Source organism: Lissotriton vulgaris, chromosome 3_1, assembly GCF_964263255.1.
Source record: "Lissotriton vulgaris chromosome 3_1, aLisVul1.2, whole genome shotgun sequence".
Classification (NCBI taxonomy): domain Eukaryota; kingdom Metazoa; phylum Chordata; class Amphibia; order Caudata; family Salamandridae; genus Lissotriton; species Lissotriton vulgaris.
The window spans coordinates 1,863,986,881-1,864,006,739 of record NC_141689.1 but is presented as its reverse complement, the minus strand read 5'-3'; the positions used below and the strand labels follow the sequence as shown (position 1 = coordinate 1,864,006,739).

Genomic DNA, 19,859 nt, shown 5'->3' with positions numbered 1-19,859 from the left:
ACAGGATTTTTGATCCTGTCGGTGTCGGTTGTATTTCCACCCGACCACTGCAGTCCGACCTCATGCATCAAAATGCGGCGGTGGCACCAATGGCAGGTCTGTCTTGGATGACGCGGTCCACCAAACATCCTAATGAGGCCCTCAGAATCACAAAACCTGCAGGTACATTACATCACCCCGAATATCTGACAAATGTATAGTAGTGATGGTCTTACTCAAAGGAATTGTCACTTGAAAGAGAAAAACTGCCATGTCATAACTCATGTAGCCTACATAGAACACAGGTAGCCATGAGAAGCAGTCTACGTGCTGCAGGCCACTAGAAAGTGATGCTACATGTAAACACTGATAGTTAAGTAGTGTCTGAATAAATACAAGGACCAAAAAGGCTACAGCTTTTATAGATTTTGTACTGATTTCAAGTCACTAGGTGCGCATGTGCACAAAAATCCCCTCATTCAGAGTTTGGCAGATAAGCATTCACAAAAAAGAGGGAGATCACAGTAACAAGAAGTTTGATGGAGCCGCGGGGAGCCGATATCTAGGCGAGGCAGTGTCCTTGGTGTAAGTGTGACTATAGTCACCCTTCCTACCCATTCTAAGGCTCATGGGGCATTGTCTCCACTGAGAACAAATTACTAAATAGAATACCAAGCGGGTATTGTATCTTGTGCATGACAATTTGCCTTTCACGTAGTAGCAGTACTTGTACTTATATCACTTTTAAACATTTATTTACTTGGGACTATTGTTTCGACATCTGCTTGATATTATAGTGAGTACAAAAGGGATCTTTCTTGGTCCTGAAGAAGAAGCCTGAGCGCTTCGAAACATGTTGACGTGCACAGGAGGGATTGCCCAATGAAGCAATACACCTCCAACCCACCTTTTTATCGGTACCAGCTCAAAGAAATATTAAAGTTTTTTAGTCCATAAGAGCCAGGTACTTTTTAATTCATTACTTCACTCACTCCTGACTCTTCCACTCACTTTCCTACACAACACATAGTTTTTTTTTTAAATGAGTGCTCCCACGTAGTCATAGGTCGTAGCACGCCCCGTCACGCAGCAGTGCGGGAAGACCCTCATGATGAAGCATGACACCAAGGGCCCTTTTGGAGTGTGAGGGGTATTTACACAAACACTGTGTGCTTTCAAAACACTGTTGGAAACACACGCAACCTGTGAGTACATAATTCTGGATCTTTGTGTTTTTGAAACGTTTCAAGAGGAGGATGTTTCCACCTCCAGTGCTCTTTTTTTGGACACTACCTCTTCACTCCCCATTTTGTTTTTGTGGTTGCACAGTAACAGGAGTGCCTTGAGATTAATGGCACTCTAAATACGAAGGACGGGACATCCACCATACTCTAAGTTGTCCTTTTAGACTGTGCAGTTATCTTGTAACGAAACATGTAATGAATTGAAACAACTCTCCCTCTGTGAAGCATGGCTCCAGCAGATTAGTTGATAAAAAGTAAATGGTTTCATAGAAAACTTTGAGGCTGCGTTTAATTCACTCTACATGAAATGCGCTATAGGCTTTCAAAAGAACACTGTAGTTGAATCTCATGCTACAAAGTGCAAAATACATTTGTTGCTACATTTTTCCTGACTGTGTTGAATTCAGATGTTTTGAACTAATTTCAGGTGCTGATTTCCAGGAGACAAGTAGCTGGCCAAATCACAGCCCACTTATTCACTTCATACAGGACCCCTAAGAGTATTTCTGCAAGAGATTTAAAACCTTTGTCTTGTAGACTGGAAATGCTGTCGCATGAGGAATGAGATCACAGAAACACCTGCACTTTCTACTTGCTCGCCGCACATAACTCCCATATGTAGGCATGACTACTGCTTGAACCATGTTCACCGCATGTAACTCCTGTATGTACGCATGACCACCGCTCGAACCATGTTCACCCCACGTAACTCCCGTATGTAGGCATGGCCACCACTCGAACCATGTTCACCGCACGTAACTCCTGTATGTAGGCATGACCACTACTCGAACCATGTTAACCGCATATAACTCCCGTATGTAAGCATGAACACTGCTCGAACCATGTTCACCACATATAACTCCCATATGTAGGCAGGACTACTGCTCAAGCTGTGAAATGTTACCATTTAGGAACGTGACAGCATTGACCATACCCCTACTATTCTCTCATTTTATCTAAATTCTCCACTGGGACTCTTACAGACTATGAAAGATGAAAACAATGGTGCTGAATGATACTGGTGAATGATACTTTGCTTCAAGACAGTAGCAGACAGTTTTTGAATGCAGTATTTCAAAGAGGAACCCTTGGTAGTTAATTTGCGAGGCAGTGATGGCAAGGGCTGAAGGCAACATAGTGCCTCTGTCTGTGGCTCAAAGGAGGGCCACTTATACTAGAAATGTGGACAAAGAACAACAGATAGGAAAATTAGATCACGCCAAACAGGTACAGGGTCCCAAATATATAAAGATAGCCATCGAATTTGAGAGGTTGGCTCATAACTTTAACAAATCATAAAGATATCAGAAGCTGGCAATACACAAAGCAGAATTACCACTGAAAAACAACAAAGAAGACTGTGTTTTAACACTTAAACATTGCATTGAACTCTGCTGCAACTAGATGTGAACACTAAAGAACTCTTGAAAGCAGTTGAACACAGACGAAGCATGGAAAATAGTGGCCTTCACTGAGGTATAAACTCACTTCTTCAAACACAAGCAACTTAAACAAGACTCTTACCTTGATGACTTGCACCTTGAACACTGACGAAGCATAGAAAATAGTGGCCTTCACCGAGGTATACACTCACTTGTTCACACACAAGCAACTTACCTTGATGACTTGCACCTGCCTTTGTTAAGCATTGAGGATAGAGAACTTCGCTAGCCCTGGGTAATGCCTGGAAAGCTTAAGTCCGCCAATAAATCCCTGGGCAACAACTAAGCCAAGGGGTTAGAAGGGTTTTGGGCTGCTTTTTTACAAATCTTTCCAAGAGGTATAGGCAGTGCCTCTTGGATTACTATACAGGTACATTCTGGTTATGAAGGTGGCACACAATATGGTGGAATCAACACTTTCTCCAAAGCATAAACAGGGTACAAATTGCACATCTTGTGTTTTGCAAACTGATCAATTGTCCTTCAGACCAATAATTCAACAATCATTTCCTATAGGGATATCACTATCAGCCAGGGCTTAGAAAGAGTAGGTGTAAGCAGTGCTTAATTTGTACAAAATTAAGTCCCGGTGCTCAATATTTTTCTTAGGAGGCTGCAGCCACTTCTTCCATTTGTCCGCCCAGCAATATTCCTGGCACCACTCAATTGTACCATTGTCGTAACCACTACTTACATGGATAATGCGAAAGCATTCAAAATCTGTCCTGTGCATGTGCTTTCGCAGCCTACCTCACTCAGTTCAATAAGATGCCAGCCCCAATGCAATTATTTAATGGAGGGCGCAGACACGCTATATTAAGCAGGCCAGGTGATGAATAGATTAGAGAGTAGGGCACCTTTATTTAGTGATTGCCCAGGGCTGTGACACTAAGGCATGATAACACCACTAGGATGATAAACAATACACATTCATCATGCCTAAACAAGGGGGGCAGTCTGTGGAGGCATGCCATGCAGTCGCCCAGCTAGTTATATTTATTTTGAACCAGAGGAAGGTGTATAATGCTATCCGGAAAGGATTTGTAAAGATGTATACTCAACTCCCATCCACAAAGGAGTCAGCAGAAGATTAACAGTGGGTGCTGTGAGACATGCTGGCTCACTCTGATACTGGGGTAATAAATGCAGTGCAAGAAAGTCCGGGGCACATAACATTTTTGTCCGCTACGTACCTTCAACTATCTTGACATAGATAGGTGCATATAACATGCAAAAATGTAGAAACAGTATTTGTGGCGGCCTTTTGTTTTGCATTTTATGCTTTACTGGGTGCTTTCTCTACCACCTAAGAGCTAAAAGGTGCAATATGTGAGCACACATAATTTGTGCCTAGCTCCCAAGCGCAACCAAAACTGCTTTGCACCTACTTGTATTCTATCACCAGAGGCAGGTGACTGGAATGTATATTTGTTAACTTCGGCAAGAGAATCCTGTAAGATACGAAGGCACACTTGTGAAAACCGGGGTGGATGTCCTTGTACTCACTATACCTTGGCTATGATATCCTTCCAAACATGGCCACTGACTGCAGCAACAACACAGCAGGAACATGTATCTTCACACAGCTTGAATATCGGGTATCTTCTCCTCGCAGGCACGTGGGAGGAATCACTTTTTACCCTGTGGACTGGAGGGCAGATGGGTGGGGGAGATAAGAGGCGCTTCACATAGGACAGGTAAAACTGGGCCCTGTACAGACTGCCCAGGGCAGGAAGGAAGGTCACACACAGGACAGAGAACCCGCATTCACAGCAGTACCCACAAAAGCGTGACAGACAGGCAGCCAGCACAGGGTTAGGTGCCAGGCTGGAGGGGCTGGGAGGGAAAGGGGCACGCATGGGAAGCACGAGGGGGCCAGGCGCATGCACTGACATACAGCCAGGCCAGTTGGTGCCAGCTGAGAGCCAGGCGCAGGCACAGGTCTACCTCTGGCGAGAATCCAGCACCTGCTCCTGGCAACGTCCGGTAGACGGGGCGCTAGTACTGAGACACACGCAGCAGCTGGCATCGGGGTGATGATGAAACCGCTGGAGTGCCAATACTGGGGCACAGGCAGCTTCTGGCACCAGGGTGATGATGAGCTTGCTTAGTGAGAAGAAAACATGTGTAGTCCTGGCCCCGTGAATTAAGTGCCGGTGCTGAGCACCACAAACCACCAGCAAAATTAAGCACTGGGTGTAAGCTAGAAAACATACTAAGGTGCTTAAGGGTATTGACATAGCAAACACAACAGGAAGCGCATTTTCAACTAACTCAATGTTTAGATCGCTTTTGACAGAGTAGACTGCACCTTCCTAATCCTCAGAATGGGTTTTGGTTCATGCATCTTGGAACAAAACTAATAGTGACAAATTATTGCAATTCATAATCTAGGATGAAAGTTAAAAATACTCTCTGAGCTAAAATATATATGATGCACAGTAGAAGACGGAGTTGTCCTGATTCTCCACTGGTACTTGCACCTGTAATGGGATCGCTAGCCCTTAACATGTGATAGAATCAAAATTTGACAGCACCCAGATCAATGAAGACAACCACAAATTAGCTGTGTAGGCTGAGATCTGCAAGATGCACAGCATGGCCGTGTCACTGTCCGCTTGGTTGAACTGCTTGCTGGCCATCGTAATTCTCTGGCTTCAAATTGAATTAAGACAAATTGAGGGGACTAAATGTTTAAAAGACAACAGAGATGATGAAATCCCAGGGAAATAATTTTGATTGTCTGCGAAGCACAGAATATGGTTTACCTGTGATTGTACTTAATTGTCTCCCTCTGAATCCAATAGTGACATTCCATGCCACCTCTTCTCTCTTACCTGTGTGCAAAGACTTGTGTAAAATGGGAAAGCTAGAGGTGCCTGGTTAGAGAGAGGACTGTTCTCAAATTAACTTTCTATACCATATTGTGATGCAATCCTTGTTGTAACTCCAGATAAAGCCTTTAAGCAAACTCAACACAGTATAATATGGTCTAATAAGCCAAGAGGATTGCTAATCTGATTCTCTTTGGGGCAGGAAGAAGTCATGAAAGGTGATTGGCAGCAGACATCACCTAACATGTCTAATATGGATGTCAACAAGCTGCTGCTGTATACATACACCATCTTGCATTGTTTATAGATGACTTTTACAAAGCATAAGGTCACATCATCCCCATCTCCTCTAACACCACAAATAATTATTTTGGTATTTTCTCTGGAAGATGGGGTGGAGGGATCTTCAACTGCAAAGCAGTAGGCCTGTGGGCGTAACAACAGCTTTATAATGAAGGAACACTCTACAATTCTCAAGAATCAAAAGAGGAAGGGAGCGGTTGAAGTTCCTCTCAACTTCCCTTAAATGAACATGTAAAATCAAAAGGAGTGTAAGAGTTGTGATGAGACTGGGGGAGAGGAAGGGGGGCAACACCAAAATTGTTGTGAGACCCTCAACAGTGTTTTCCGTTAAAGGAATGTCTTCCGTTGGCGGACTTAGACACTGATTGTTACATGATTGGGTCTTTTTCTCCACCAGGAGGGATTGTCTCTTGAATCTGAGACCAAATGGGATCCACTATGTGAGTAAAAAAAGTAAAAAAAATACCTTTTACCTTTAGAAAGGACACATTTTATTGAGAAAATCAAAGGTAGAAGTATGATTAAAATTTGCGAGATGTGAAAAGAGGGTATTAGGTGTCTCTCACATCTATCTCTGGAAGAACCAGGTCAACATGTTTCAGCCAACTTTGCGCCTTATGGGTCGATGGCTTTCGTCCGGGCCAAAAGGTTGTTTTATAGGATCCCTTCATGAAGTAAAATTCAAATGGGACACTTTCCCTCTTACACAATAATGCAATAGTCCATTAATTAGGTTCTTAGGTGAATACCTCAACTGAAACAACCTTCGAATAGCCTTCGATGCATTAGGCCGACTCAAAGCTACTTAAGGCTTCAGAAATAGTTGAAGAGACTCAGAAACAACCCTACATACATGGCTGGAAATGCGACCTGGAGATGAAACTAACAGAACTGGCACATCATTCTATTTAGAAATTAGTGCATAAATCCTCCACATTTGTCATGAATGAGGACAATAAGGAGTTGTGCACTGTTAAATTTCAAGTCCTGGACTCCAGCTAAGTGAGGTGAGGTCTATCCTGGCACGCAACTAATTAAAATGCATGCTGCATATATTGTGGCCATGTGACAACGCCCAATTATTTTGGAAGGAGATGCAATCTCACATAGAAGATAACGCAAAGATAGACATTTGTATTCTCCCTAAGTAAATTTGCTTGAGCCCTTAGATAACAAGGCTACTTATACACTGTCCATACTGATAAGTATGTTAATCACACATCTATCGCTGGCTTCTAAACTGACCAAAGCAGATACATTAATTCTTTGGAAAAATCATCAATGGAAATGTGAGGGAAAAATATTGCTACCATGGATAAAATTGTTTTGGAAATATATATTGTTCCTGGAAAAAACATAATGAGAGTACTAATCTAAGTTGTGCATTAAAAAAGTTGCGCTCTTCAAATCTTTCTTTTTTTAAATTGTAGATGTTGGTTTGTATAGTGCATATTTGCGACATAAAACAATCCAGATTGAATGGGTATTCGCTTAAAATATCTGCAATAAATATTCATATTTTACATATAAACATACTGTATCCTAATGGCATGGCGATGATGTGCACCGCAGTAATTGGCACTAACCAATGTATTCTTGCAATAGTTTAAAAATGATTTTTAAGGTCCGCTGGTTTTTTAGGGGGAAAAATAGGCTACTTCCTATTTTCTGGTACATTGTTTCAAAAACACACCGCCCAACTATCCAGCAGGTATTATAAAATAAACTGATCCCAACTGGGAAAATTCCACACTTTAAACATGGATGTACCATAGTCTAGGAATTTGTTTTTTAAACTTAGAAAGATGACAACGATTACTTACACCTTTGGACGCCCTCCAACAACTGCTGTCAGCCCAGGAGCTGGAAAGAGAAAACATGACAAGAGAAAATTTTAATTACTTGACTGTGGTACACATATCACAAACTATATTTTATTTTTGTTTTTTTGTTGAAAGCTAGCCTACTTCACCATTGTGGAGCATGACAGATCATAGGTTGGAATGTGTTCAATAATTTTCTTGACAACACTAGCAATACAACTGGGTGTAGACTGCAGTTAGAAAATCCAGGAATTCGTTTACAGGAAGCGGAAGCAGAGCTACTGTCGCTTGGCTCTATGGTAGCAGTGCTTAGATGATGGCATGATACTGAACGAGGAGTCTTTAGTTCTTTTCTCAGAGACCGCAGGCAGTGTGGTCAGTGCAAGGAGTTTAAGAGAGAGTTAAGGAGAGAGGTTAGGACAGTGTGTCAGTATTTTGGTGGATGAGGCAAAAATAATAAGTTACTTAAGTTCAGTAGCATTCCTAATGGCAGAGGCTCCATCTAGCAGCAGAGTCCTCACCTTTTGAGTATTCCCCAGGCGACAGACTGGATCTGGAAACTTTTCCATAGTATATCTGTGCCTGGAAGGTGGTGCAGTGCGCCTCCATATTGATGCCATTCTGCTCTGGAAGTGACCTGCGGGGTCTAAACTGGCGTCACGTCAGTGCGCTGGTGTCCATTGCTCTCAAGACTGTCCGCACCACACAAAAAGGAGCTCCAAAACTAATTAATAAACCAGTGTGTCCAGTGTGCAGATTCCTAGACTTGTGATCTTATTAAAAGGTAGAGTCCAATCAAAGAGCGAAGAGCGGGCAGGATGGGGCGGGAGGTATGAGAGGAATCTGCAGATAAACAGAAACTTTACCAGAAAGAGAATTACCAAAGATAAGTAACTTATTCTTGTGAAAGAAGCTTCTAGCCGTAGATTCCTCACCTTTTCAATAGACACCAAAGCAGTGCCTTATGGTAGATGGGCTGCAAATGGACTCAAACCAGAAAGTCCTGCAGATCAGAGTAGGTATAGTGCTGTTCTTGGTGGACTTGACTGTCCAGGCAATAGTGCTCTGTGAAAGGATGCACAAGTAGCCTGGCAGATGTCTAGGGCAGGGTCTCCGCATGCTTACACCGTGGAAGCAGCTTTGGCCCTGGTGGAATCGGCATTCAGTCCTCCTGGAGGCTGCTTCTTTGCTAGTGCATAGCAGACATTAATGCAGAGCACTATCCAGAGTGAGATGGTACGCTTCTACATAGCCTTGCCCTTTTTTGCTCTGGTAAACCCCAAAAAGAGCTGCTTGTCCACCCAGTGGTCCTGGGTGCAATCTATGTACAACCTGAGCTCTCTCTTGGAGCCCAAGTGATGGAGTCTCTCCTCTTTAGAAGGGTGAGGTGGAGCATACAACGTCCGCAAGCTGATGGTTTGACTAACATGGAATAGCGTTACAATGTTTGAAAATAAAGATGCCCTAGTTCCCAGAATCAGCTTATCAGGGAAGAAAATAGTGTATGGTGGATGAACAAAGAGAGCCCAAAGCTCACTCAGAAGCCTTGCTGTGGTGATGGGAACGAGAAACACTGTTTTGATAGTGAGGAGATGTAGGAAACAGCTGTGAAGTGGCTGAAATGGAGTACACATTAAATAAGTGAGGTCCCTTTGGGGTATCACAAAATGAGAAGGGGGAAACAAATGCTGCAGTCCTTTCAAAAACCTTATCACAACTGGTAATTTAAACAATGAGGGCTGATCAGGCAATTGGAGGAAGCCCAAAAGATAATCTTTAACAGTGCTCAAAGCAAGGCCTTACTGGGCAAGGGATACAACAAACAAAAGAACATCAGACAATGGGGTCTGGAGGCGGTCAATTTGGATTGTGCCATACCAAACCTCTAACTTTACCCAGCGACAGGCGTATACAGTCTTTGATTGTCATCTGGTGCCAAGATGAAACCAACTACCTCCGGAGGGAGAACAAAGACATTCAGCTGGTACCTTTCAATCTCCATGCGTGGTTATTCAAACCTTCCTCAAACTTAGATCATGTGTTATAGGTACTCATAATGACACAAACAAAAAACTCCCAATATTTTAACAATAAAGAAGAAATAGAAAAAGAACACACCAAATTAGTCTACACGTTGCTAAGATGTGTCGCAAAAATAGCTCAAGGTCCTAGGTCTCACCCTGCCCTGCTTGTTGCAATACCACATGGAAGTGGTGTTGTCCATGACCACCTGTAACAGCTTCCCCTTGATGAATGGAAGAAAGACTTTAATCACCAAGAGCAAATCCCTCAGCTCCAGAAGGTCGGTATGTAGTTGGGACTTCACTGGAGACTAGCGACCTCTGATCTTCACCACTCCTAGATGGATGCCCAACCCAGAAATATTGCAACACCGTCAGCTCTGGGATTAGGATTAGAGAGGGTTCTGCCACTGGCCCAATCGCAGTTCACTAACCAATAATTCAGATCTTGTACAGTCTCCTCCAAAATCTGAAAGTGGTCAAAGAGGTACCCTTGATCTTGTGCCCACTAGTACTTCAGATTCAATTGCAGAACCTGCATATGCTACCTGGTGTGCAGCCAGCAGGATGCAGGAGGCCATCAATCAGAGCAGCCTCTGATTCGACATCACTGAAATCCAGGGCCAAGGTATAAAGATCGGCATCATAGCTTGAATGTCCTGGACTCTCTTTCCTGGGGGAAAGGCACAAAACAAAACTGAATCCAGAATGGCTACGATGAAGGGAGCCTTTAAAAAAGGAGTCAGGTTTGACTTCAGGACATCTATAGTGAACTCCAAAAATGACAGGAGGTTCACTGTAGTCTGGAGGTGGTAGACAACTGCCTCGGGTAAGCCCGCCTTCAATAGGCCATTGCGGGAGAAGGGGAAGACTGACACTCTTGACCTCAGAAGGAGAGCTCCACACTGCAATCTCCTTTGTGGAAACCCAAGCCACGCTGGTGAGACAAACGAGGAGCACAGCGAACTGAAAATGCTCTTGTTCCATCATGAACTGCAGGTTGCGCCAATAGAATGGCTGGGCAGGTATTTGGAAACAGGTTTAATGCAGGTCCAATGCCACCATTCAGTCTCCAGGGTCGAGAGCAGACAAGACCTGGGCGAGGATTAGCATTTTTAATTTCTCCTTTGGAGAAAGGCATTGAGAGGGCACGGAAATAGAAAAGGCTGAATACCTCTGTCTTTCCTGAGCACTAAAAGTAGCAGGAATAATAACAATGTCCTACTTCTGTTGCTGGCTTCTTCTTGATAGCCCCTTTGGCCAAAAGGGCTTGCACTTCCTGACGCAAAATTGAGAGATGGTTTTCCGTCAGTTGCTGGCTGTACGGTGGAAGGTGCGGTGAAGAAGAAAGGAAGAGTAAGGCATAACCTTTGTGGAAAATCTAAAGGTCCGACCTCACCGTCTGGATCACTTGCCACCCTGGATAAAATTGGTGAATTATGTCTGTGGCCCGTCACAGCACACTAAAGAGGTTTGACAAGTGGGACTGCGGGGGAGAGCTGTGGGTGGTAGACTGAACGGCACCCTGACCTTGGCGACAGAGGTGATGGGCACATTGGCCTCTCCTGTGAAACTGCCAAAGCAATGAAAAGAACTGCAAAGTTTTTGTGGTTTGCAAGGCTGGGCAGTGAGGTCCAGAGAGTGAGCAGTAGCCCTACTCTCCTGGAAGCGTTCAAGGGCAGAGTCAGCCTTGTTTCCAATCAGGCAAGCCCCATTGAACTGCATGTCCATCAGGGAGGACTGGACGTCGCCTGAGAACCCAGTTGATCGCAGGCACTCATGGCGACAAATGGCTACAATGGTGCATATAGCTCAACAAACGAAGTCAGTGGTGTCCAAGTCTTGGGTGACCAGGCGTCCCGGATTTGCCCTGACAGTCCCGGTTTTTCACCTGCTGTCCCGGCAGATTTCAGGAAATGTAGCTTCTGTCCCCGTTTTTAGAGAGGGGCGACTGAAAACTGTGGGAGGTGCTTTTTATACTTTACAAAGCAGGGATAGTTAGCAGTTGTTTCAAGAAAGCAATTTAATTGACAGGCAAGCTACTAGGTTTAAAAATTGCATTTTATGTATGTTCTTTCTGCCTGTTCTGTAATTCTCTGCTGAGAAGCGCTGTCATTCTGTGCGCTCGCTTGAAGTAAAATTGTAGTCCTATTTTTATTTCCATGAAATGTCCCAGTTTTTGGCTTTAAAATTCTGGTCACCCTATCCAAGTCACAATGAATTGTAAAACAGGCTGCATTACCACCATCTTGATTGGTTTGAGAAAGAGCAGGGCTCAGTTCTTCCGGTACACCCGAGACGGCTTGTGCCACCCCTTGTTGTAAATAACCAAGTCCCAAAGAGCATGAGTGCAACAACCAAACAAACAGCAGGCCTTAATCGAACACAAGGCCAAATTAGCTGATGAGAAGAGGCTATTTCTGAATGTATCCACTTGCTTTAATTCCCTGTTACAGAGTGAAGTAGGAAAATTGTTGGTGTTTGCCCGAGTGGTGAAGGCTTGCAGCAAGAGGCTTTCTGCAGAAGGGTGCTGCAACAAAAATGCTGGGCCACCTGGAGCCGGGCGATGGCACCTGCTGTTTTGTCTGTTGACTGGTAGGCCAGTAGAAGGCTTGGCCCAAACCCATAGGAGGGTATATGTCAGGGCTTCATTGAATGCAAATAAGGGCTCAGAAGCAGTCGAGACCGGTTTTAGGAGCTCAATTAAAACATTTCTTTTCACCACCATGGTGGTGAGCTGGAGGACAAGGACTTTAGCCATTCTTTGCGTAACATAGCGTGGGGAGAAGATTCTTCGATGGCTGGGCTGGGTGGAGAGAAACGATCTGTCACTGGGGAGATATCTAGCCCACTAGCTTCCTGTAAGTCCTCATACCATTTGTCCTTGGCATAGAGCTAGGAGGACTCATCACCTTTGTCACAGTCGTTGGCAGAGTCAGTGCCTTAGAGGGAAGGCAATGATTGTTGCCTGCCATGTGGAAGTTTGAGTGCAGGAACTGGCGCCTCGTTTAGACTTGGGTGCAGCATTGGTCGAAGTTGGACCGGCGTTGAATCTGCGTCAGAGAGAGCACAATCGGATCTGCCTCCTCGGGAGGCAAGGTATTGATGTACCAGAGCCCAATGTAGGTTTGGCCGCTGGGGGTGGGTCCATTTAGTGCCGAAGCCACCAGCGCTAGTCCAGGTGGAAGCCCTTTCAGCTTAATGGGGCATCACAGGTAGTTGGTAGACATCTGAGGAGTAAAGCATAGCTGCGCAGAAGTCCTCAACCTGGTGCGGCATGGCTGTAGGTCCCTCACACTAGGGCTATGCTGGAACCAACTGCAGAATCAACTTCAAAGTTGCCCGACTTTGAAAGCGGAAGCGAGAAGGTTGGCACCACTCACATGCCTAACTGGGGGGAGTGGGAATGACGCAAAAGAGAACTCCGCTTTGACTCCTTTTTGTTTGTTGTGCTTAGCGGACGACTTGGAGAGCGATAAATAGTGGCCTCTAGATGGCTCTTTCAACTCTGGGATTTAGACATGGCCCTGATGCTGCACCTTCTTGTGCTTTGCAACATACAATTTCGCCTCACATTCACATATGACCTTTGGGTTCATCAATGCACAGTCTCTGTAGGTCTTAAAATCATGACCCAACCCAAGACGCCACAGGCATATCTCACGGGGGTGCGTCACAAACATCTGCTTGTTACAGTCCTTACAGAGTTTGAAACATATCATCTAGGGGACACACTTTAAAAAAATTGAGAGGGGAAATCAAGTTAAGGGTCTCTGAGAGACAAACGCAGCTCCAGATGCACTTCTGGTGGCATGGAAAGAAAGGAACTGATATCAATGTGGAGGAGTGGTGCATTTGTAGTCTCCGCACACCACTTCAGGAGTGGAACGTGTCAGCGTGGAGCCTCATGTCACTCAGTGATACTATGGAAAAAGTTTTTGGATCCAGTCTGATGCCTAAGCAATATTAAAACGGTGAAGATTCTGCAGCTAGAAGTCTGCCCAGAAAGATTTTTTTCCATGTCGTCTCATGTATGCATTTTGACATCTCTAGAAGGGCAAGGTCATTGCATTGAAATCCACAGCTTCCATCAGATACAATATCTCAGCAAGATACTTGTTGAACAGTGCTAGTGGCATTTGCCAGGAGCCTGTCCACAATCTCCAACTGCCCTTCAGAGGGTTCAGGGTTGTGTTGCTCCAACTCCTGAATAATGCTGGAGCCTACACCACATTGGTCCACCGCCATAGTGACAGCAAGTCCTGTTTAAAACTACACATGTGACAGCCAAAGTGTCCCTGATGAATTGGTGGCTACCCCAGACACATTGTGGAAATCCTTGGCATAATGAAAGTACCTGGGGGATACAACCCGTGGACTCTAATTGACCTAGTTTGGGAAGTGATACAAAGGCTAATCCACATGATTACCATAAATCTATGTGTACCTGGGGGGCATACATTCATGACATCCCAGTTGCTTTTGATACTAATAGACAAAGCATGTGGTAAGATACCTGGAGCCTCTTTATGTTATGCAAGACCGTGTTATTCTCCAGGAGTCGTAAGGATGGACAGAGAAGCACAGAGCAAAATATATCTCTCTCAGCACCTCCTTATTCTGAAGGGCCGGAGAGATAAAGTACACTTAAGATTATGTTTCTTGAATATGCATATATCTATGCAAGTTCAAGAAAGCTATAGTGCATATGTATGCACACCATAGGTTCTGACACATTTCAGTAATACCAGAAAGTGACACAAGGTAGGGAAAGTAAAACCAGAGTGAGCTTGATGGTGTAGGTCAGGGACCCATGTCCTGATTATTGCCAAGGATAGTTTATTGGTTTTTACTTATTGGCAGAATCATGTCGACCTTAGTAATGGTAGAGAAGGAAATCTTTCTATGGACTGTTTTATTCCTAGCTATTGCGGACATTAATAAAGAATATTAAACCACCAGTTTTCCTTTGGTCCATTTTTTGTTTCCATTCAGAAGGTGGCATAGTGATTTTCTCAGAGTATTCCCACTCGTTGGGGAGCCCACCTATCTCGTATATCTACAATTGACACGTATGAGGAGAAGCCCAACAATGAAGAATGACTCTTTCGGGTGTTTGATGGCCCAGCATCTTTTTAAGTGCTGAATCATCTAAATCCACACTTACATCCAGTGCAAAGACCAAGACAGTGCCGGAATCAAGAGACGGTTTGTTCCTTAGTAGGATCCTGAACAGTATCTGAGGTGTTACTAAAGTTTGAAGGGAGGATACACTCTGCAGCTTTCTGTTTATCTCGCTTTTCCTCTCACTTCCCACTTGTTTGGGTTCAATACTTTATGCACCTAAACATGTTCTTTGTATGCAGAATGTATAATGGACATGCTTTGTAGGCCAAGATGGCCTATATATCAAGAGACACAAAGAGACCTTGTTTCACACTTTCCTTTCACCTTGTTAGACTTTTTACAAAAGTGGCATAGTATTTTGGTAATCAAGGGTGCAGGGTTGCCTCATATCAGCAATAAGTTCTAAGGAATCATGATATGCTCCAAATACAGCCGTTTTAAGCAAAACCACAGTTATATGCTTCTGTTACAACACTTCTCGTTATGGCAGATTCCTAAGTTGATGCTGCTAGGAGACACACTATAATGTGTTTGGGTCAGTAATTCCATATGCTTTACAATGGTCCATTTTTTAATATAAGTATCACCGGAGCTATTATTCTACTACATCATGTGGTTTGTACTACAAAGACAACAGCAAATAATTAAACATTATTTTGAAACATTGTAGTACACTAGGAAAAAGGCGAACAAACCATTTAGCGCTTGAACGTCATTCAAACAAACAAAAACAGTACAAGCTTAGTCTCAATATAGAAGTATGTGCGTTCTTCTTGCTCTTCTGAAGTCCTTGTAACTGACACCATTACACGTACTTCGACTGCAAGGACACTGCACGCAAAACAAGCACCGGCAAAGCCACTAAGTCTGGCATTGGCCTTAGCCCTTTGATAATTCTTGTTTTATTTTGTTATAGCTTTTACAAAACTGTATTGTTCTTCAAGATGCCTTGCCTTCATCAATCTAAAAAGAACCCCCCCAAAAACCATTGGCTAAGGACAAAACATTTTTGGAGAGGGTTTCCAAAAAGCACAATAATTACCATAGCACTACCTGGAACTGAAGGGAATTTCTTTGTATGTGGATGTGCCCCTTATGATAGGGCACTAGGACATAACTCATAGTGAAATCAGCCAATGGGAGAAGTGGGCTGACACATTGCCCCTTGATGCATACTAGAGTGTGTGGAAGAAAATGTGTATCCCACAACCACAGACTAAAGGATGAAGTCTGGCTGAAAACGCAAAATAAGCAGCTATGTCATACAGATAATTTTAGTAAAATCAAAATGTTTTGGCTACCATACACCTAAAAAAGCCAACTGGTCTGGCATTGGCTGACAGCCTCGTGCCTTTAAGAGAAAAAGGCAAGAAAGAGGAAGGCACAAAAGAAAGTAGAGAAGGAAAGAAGAAAGGCAAGAAGCAACAAAGGAAATACGGAAAGAAAGCAGGTAAGAAGAAAATAAAGATGTCAAGAAAGAAGAAAGAAAAGGGAAGAAAAAAGGAAAGAGAAAAAGAAGGAAGGAAAAGGAAAGAGTAGAATGGAAAGAAAGAAACAAAAATAAAGAAGGAAGAAGAAATGCAAGAAACAAAGAGAAAAAAGAAAGTCAACAAAGAATGAAGGAAAAGGAAAGAAGAAATAAAGGAAGAAGAACTAAAGAAAAAAGGCACGAAAAAGAAAAAGGAAAGGCAAAAATAGGGAAAGATGGAAAGAAACAAGTACAGAAAGAAGGCAGGAAAATAAAAAGGCAAAAAAGGTGGCACAAAAGAGACAAGAAAGAGGAAGAAAAGAAGGCAATATAAGAAGAAAATAGGAAAGAAATAAGGAACAAAGGAAAGAAAGAAAACAAAAAGGAAGGAACAAAAGAAGGAAAGCGGAAAGGAAACAATGAGAAAAGATAGAAAAAAAGCAATGTGGAAAGATAAAAAGAAAGCAATAATTAAAGAGACAGACAGGTCTGCAAAGATATAGCACACTCATGAGCTTACATTCAGAGCTCATGTGAACTGCTGTTTGTATCACTGTTGTCTTTCAAACGGCTGTATTCTCCACAACTTTTTCAGACAATTGAAATAGCAGCAGTCAGATAAAGAAAGGTCACTCCAAAAGAGTTTTACAACAGCATTGGCAGGGGACAGTAACTGATGAAATGGGCCTAGTACATCAAAAAAGGCACCGGAAAAACATCAGTTCCTGTACAAGCAGCAACATTATGGAATTACCTCTAAAAAAGAGGAGCAATAACCAAGATCCTATGGATTTCAGAAAGGAAGAAGAAACTCACTCTTTTCAAACAAATGTTTTAGATGACATATTACTTTTGGCTACATCTACCAGAGAAGAAGAGCCTATGCCCCCACACCAATGGTAGGCAGGAAAACATGTGCACATATATTTTACTGCAGTCTACTTTATTCTACTCCAGACACACCAGCTGCATAAACACAAGCCTCCCCCTGAATATAACCTATCACAGAGAATATGCAACAATCCCAAATAGAAACTTCTCCCTCCACCATGATAATAAGAGATTTTCAAAGGAACTTTTTAGCCCGCCAAGAGCAGATACAAATATAACCGGAATTAAGGAGGCAAACTGGCTTGTAGATGCTGCAGGCAAAATGAGCATCAACTCCCTTCAGCATAAACGAAATTATTGAGCCCTTCAGGGAATAGGGGAGCCAGTGCTAAAAACGTCTCACGAATATATTTCATGCGGGTGCACATTGGTATATAAAGAACATCTTTTGTGCACTGCAGATAACCAACTGTCTTACCAGGGATGGGTGCATTTAATGCAGTGATCTGTGCAAAGGCTTGCAAAACTACTTGGTCATGAAATTAATTATTTAACACTTTATTCTAGACATTTTAGCACCCAGTCAACATAAAGGACTTTATTTCTCACTGAGTGAATAGTCTTCATAACATTAGGGGTTGATATCTTGGGAAATGAGTGTTTCACAAGCACCTTTTAAGTTCCTTGTTCTACCGCGCTTTGAGGTCAATAAGAGGTTCCATTTGAAGCCACTCGCCCAAGCACTGCTCTTGACAAACCCTGTGATAAATCCGGAAGGGTACTTCAGGCCAGTGAGAGAGGAAAAAAGCATCAGTACTAAAGTGCAGCTACAGGTCCCAGAGGAAAGTGTGTAAAAATCTATAAAGCAACTCAAGAGAGGACCTGTGATTACCACTGACGAACACACAGAGAAATGCCAGGTGTTAGGCCAAGAAGGTCACCTCAGACCCAGTCTGACCCTGAAAGTCACCTTGGGCGCAGCACAGCGTTATACCCTGCAGGGCACTTTGAAACAAGAGACTTGGTGACACGTCCAGCAAGCTTCCAGGAAAATAACGCTCTTCGCCCTAGAAGGTACTCTAGACCCGAAACTCCAATGGACAGTGTGTGAAACTTCACATAATTAACCCTCTGACCCACAAGAAAACCTAGAGAACAACAAAGAGTTTGTTATAAGAACAGGGACTATGAGAATGATACAAATGTACAAAGGAATACAAAAATACTAGAGCATGCATGTGCCAAACAAATTGACCTCTGAACACGTTCAAGCACTTAAAAGGACCTAGTATCTAGAAGCCAGTGGCCATACTGGGGAATCGGGGGTGGGTATGCAGCTCCTACAACTCTGCCTCTTATCCAACAGATTTTTAAGTGGAAAAAATACAAAGTACCAAAGTGGTCAACACTTGAGAACCAAGAAAGGGAGAATGGTCTAACCAGTTTATAACATTTATTTTTATACATTCCACTCCTTAAACTCAAAGTCCTAAAAATCTGAAGTCTCAGTTTTGTTTTTGGTGAGGAAAGACTTTGTGGGTTTCTTCCTTAGCTTTCTTGAATGGTACCTTATTACTATTTTTATAAGTCAAGTCTTATTTAAGGCCTGACGATTGGTGTCTCTGATTGAATAGTTTACTTTACCCTATATGTATGTCCCGGTAGAGAACAAATACCATCATTTTGAGGGATGTTGTGTACAGTTATAAGTATTTAGACTTGGGGATGCAGTATACATAGACATTAATGTATATTCAAATATCCTAAAAGTGCTAGGCTGATGTAGAAAACTATTCTACTTTCCTCTGTTCAATTTTTCAGGTATTTTGAGGGACAATAGCCACTGCAAAATGGCTACTGTCTTTGTTTCTAGATTTCCCTTGACACAGCACATGTGTTCTCTCTTATGAGATCTTATGTTAGCTTAAAAAACTTGAAAAGGGCTTACAGCCCACCCATTACTTACTATTGGTTGGCTTTATCGTCACTCATTTCTTTCCCTCTCATTGGTCAGCGCCATAAGGTTTCACTTTCTTTTGATTTGTTTGTCGGATCTGTGGAAGATGGACCAAGTACTGCTTCCTTTTGGTGCTCAGTGTGGTTTGACTGTGTCACGTTTTATTTTTTATTTTACTTGTAGCAGTGTCTGAAGACAGTCTCCTTCAATCTCTGCTCTGCGTCGTGCTTGCAGGTTTCTCTCCCGTTATTTTCCCATTGTCTGTAATTTTGCTACCCCCTCCCACTCTCCTCCTGCTCTCTGTTGTCTTGCTGCCTCCCCCCACTGTCCCACGTCTTGCTGCCCCTTCCTGCTGTCCACATTGACTTGCCCCCACCCACCATAACAAAGTGCTATGGTGTGGCCAGTGCATCAGAATACGTTTTCCTTCCCTTTTAGCCATGCTGTACAGCAGTCACGCTGCTGTATATATGGCTAAGCAAAACAATGACAAAGCTGTAGTGCAGGCAAGACCTACTGGCTTGTCCAATGATTGTTAATTTCCAACAATCAGCCTTAGGGCATGAGGGTATCAAATAAAACACTAGCTGACCAAGGAAGCCCTTGCACAGTGCTGCAAATTAAAGAGAGACTTGCAGGGCTGCCCAAGCTCCTGACACTAAACACTGAACCAAGACCGAGCCTATGGCAAGAATCTATAAACAACACGATAAGATTAGGAGGGGAAGATAAACCAGGCAGCCCATTGCTTATACTCTCCATTTGCTGGGATGGGAGACGGAGGAACTGGGCCCAACGAAGATGGCCATAGGCACAGGTTGGAAGGGTCC

The 19,859-nt window shown here is 43.2% G+C and overlaps 1 protein-coding gene across 1 annotated transcript in view; it reads right to left on the bottom strand.

The window, feature by feature from the left end:
- Positions 1-19,859, bottom strand: part of LOC147728555 (uncharacterized) — a 703,293-nt gene that overhangs the window by 194,123 nt on the left and 489,311 nt on the right. The window contains exon 14 of the mRNA XM_086962332.1: positions 7,626-7,665. Within this exon, the coding sequence (XP_086818458.1) occupies positions 7,626-7,665 (40 nt within the window). The remainder of the gene's footprint in view (positions 1-7,625; positions 7,666-19,859) is intronic.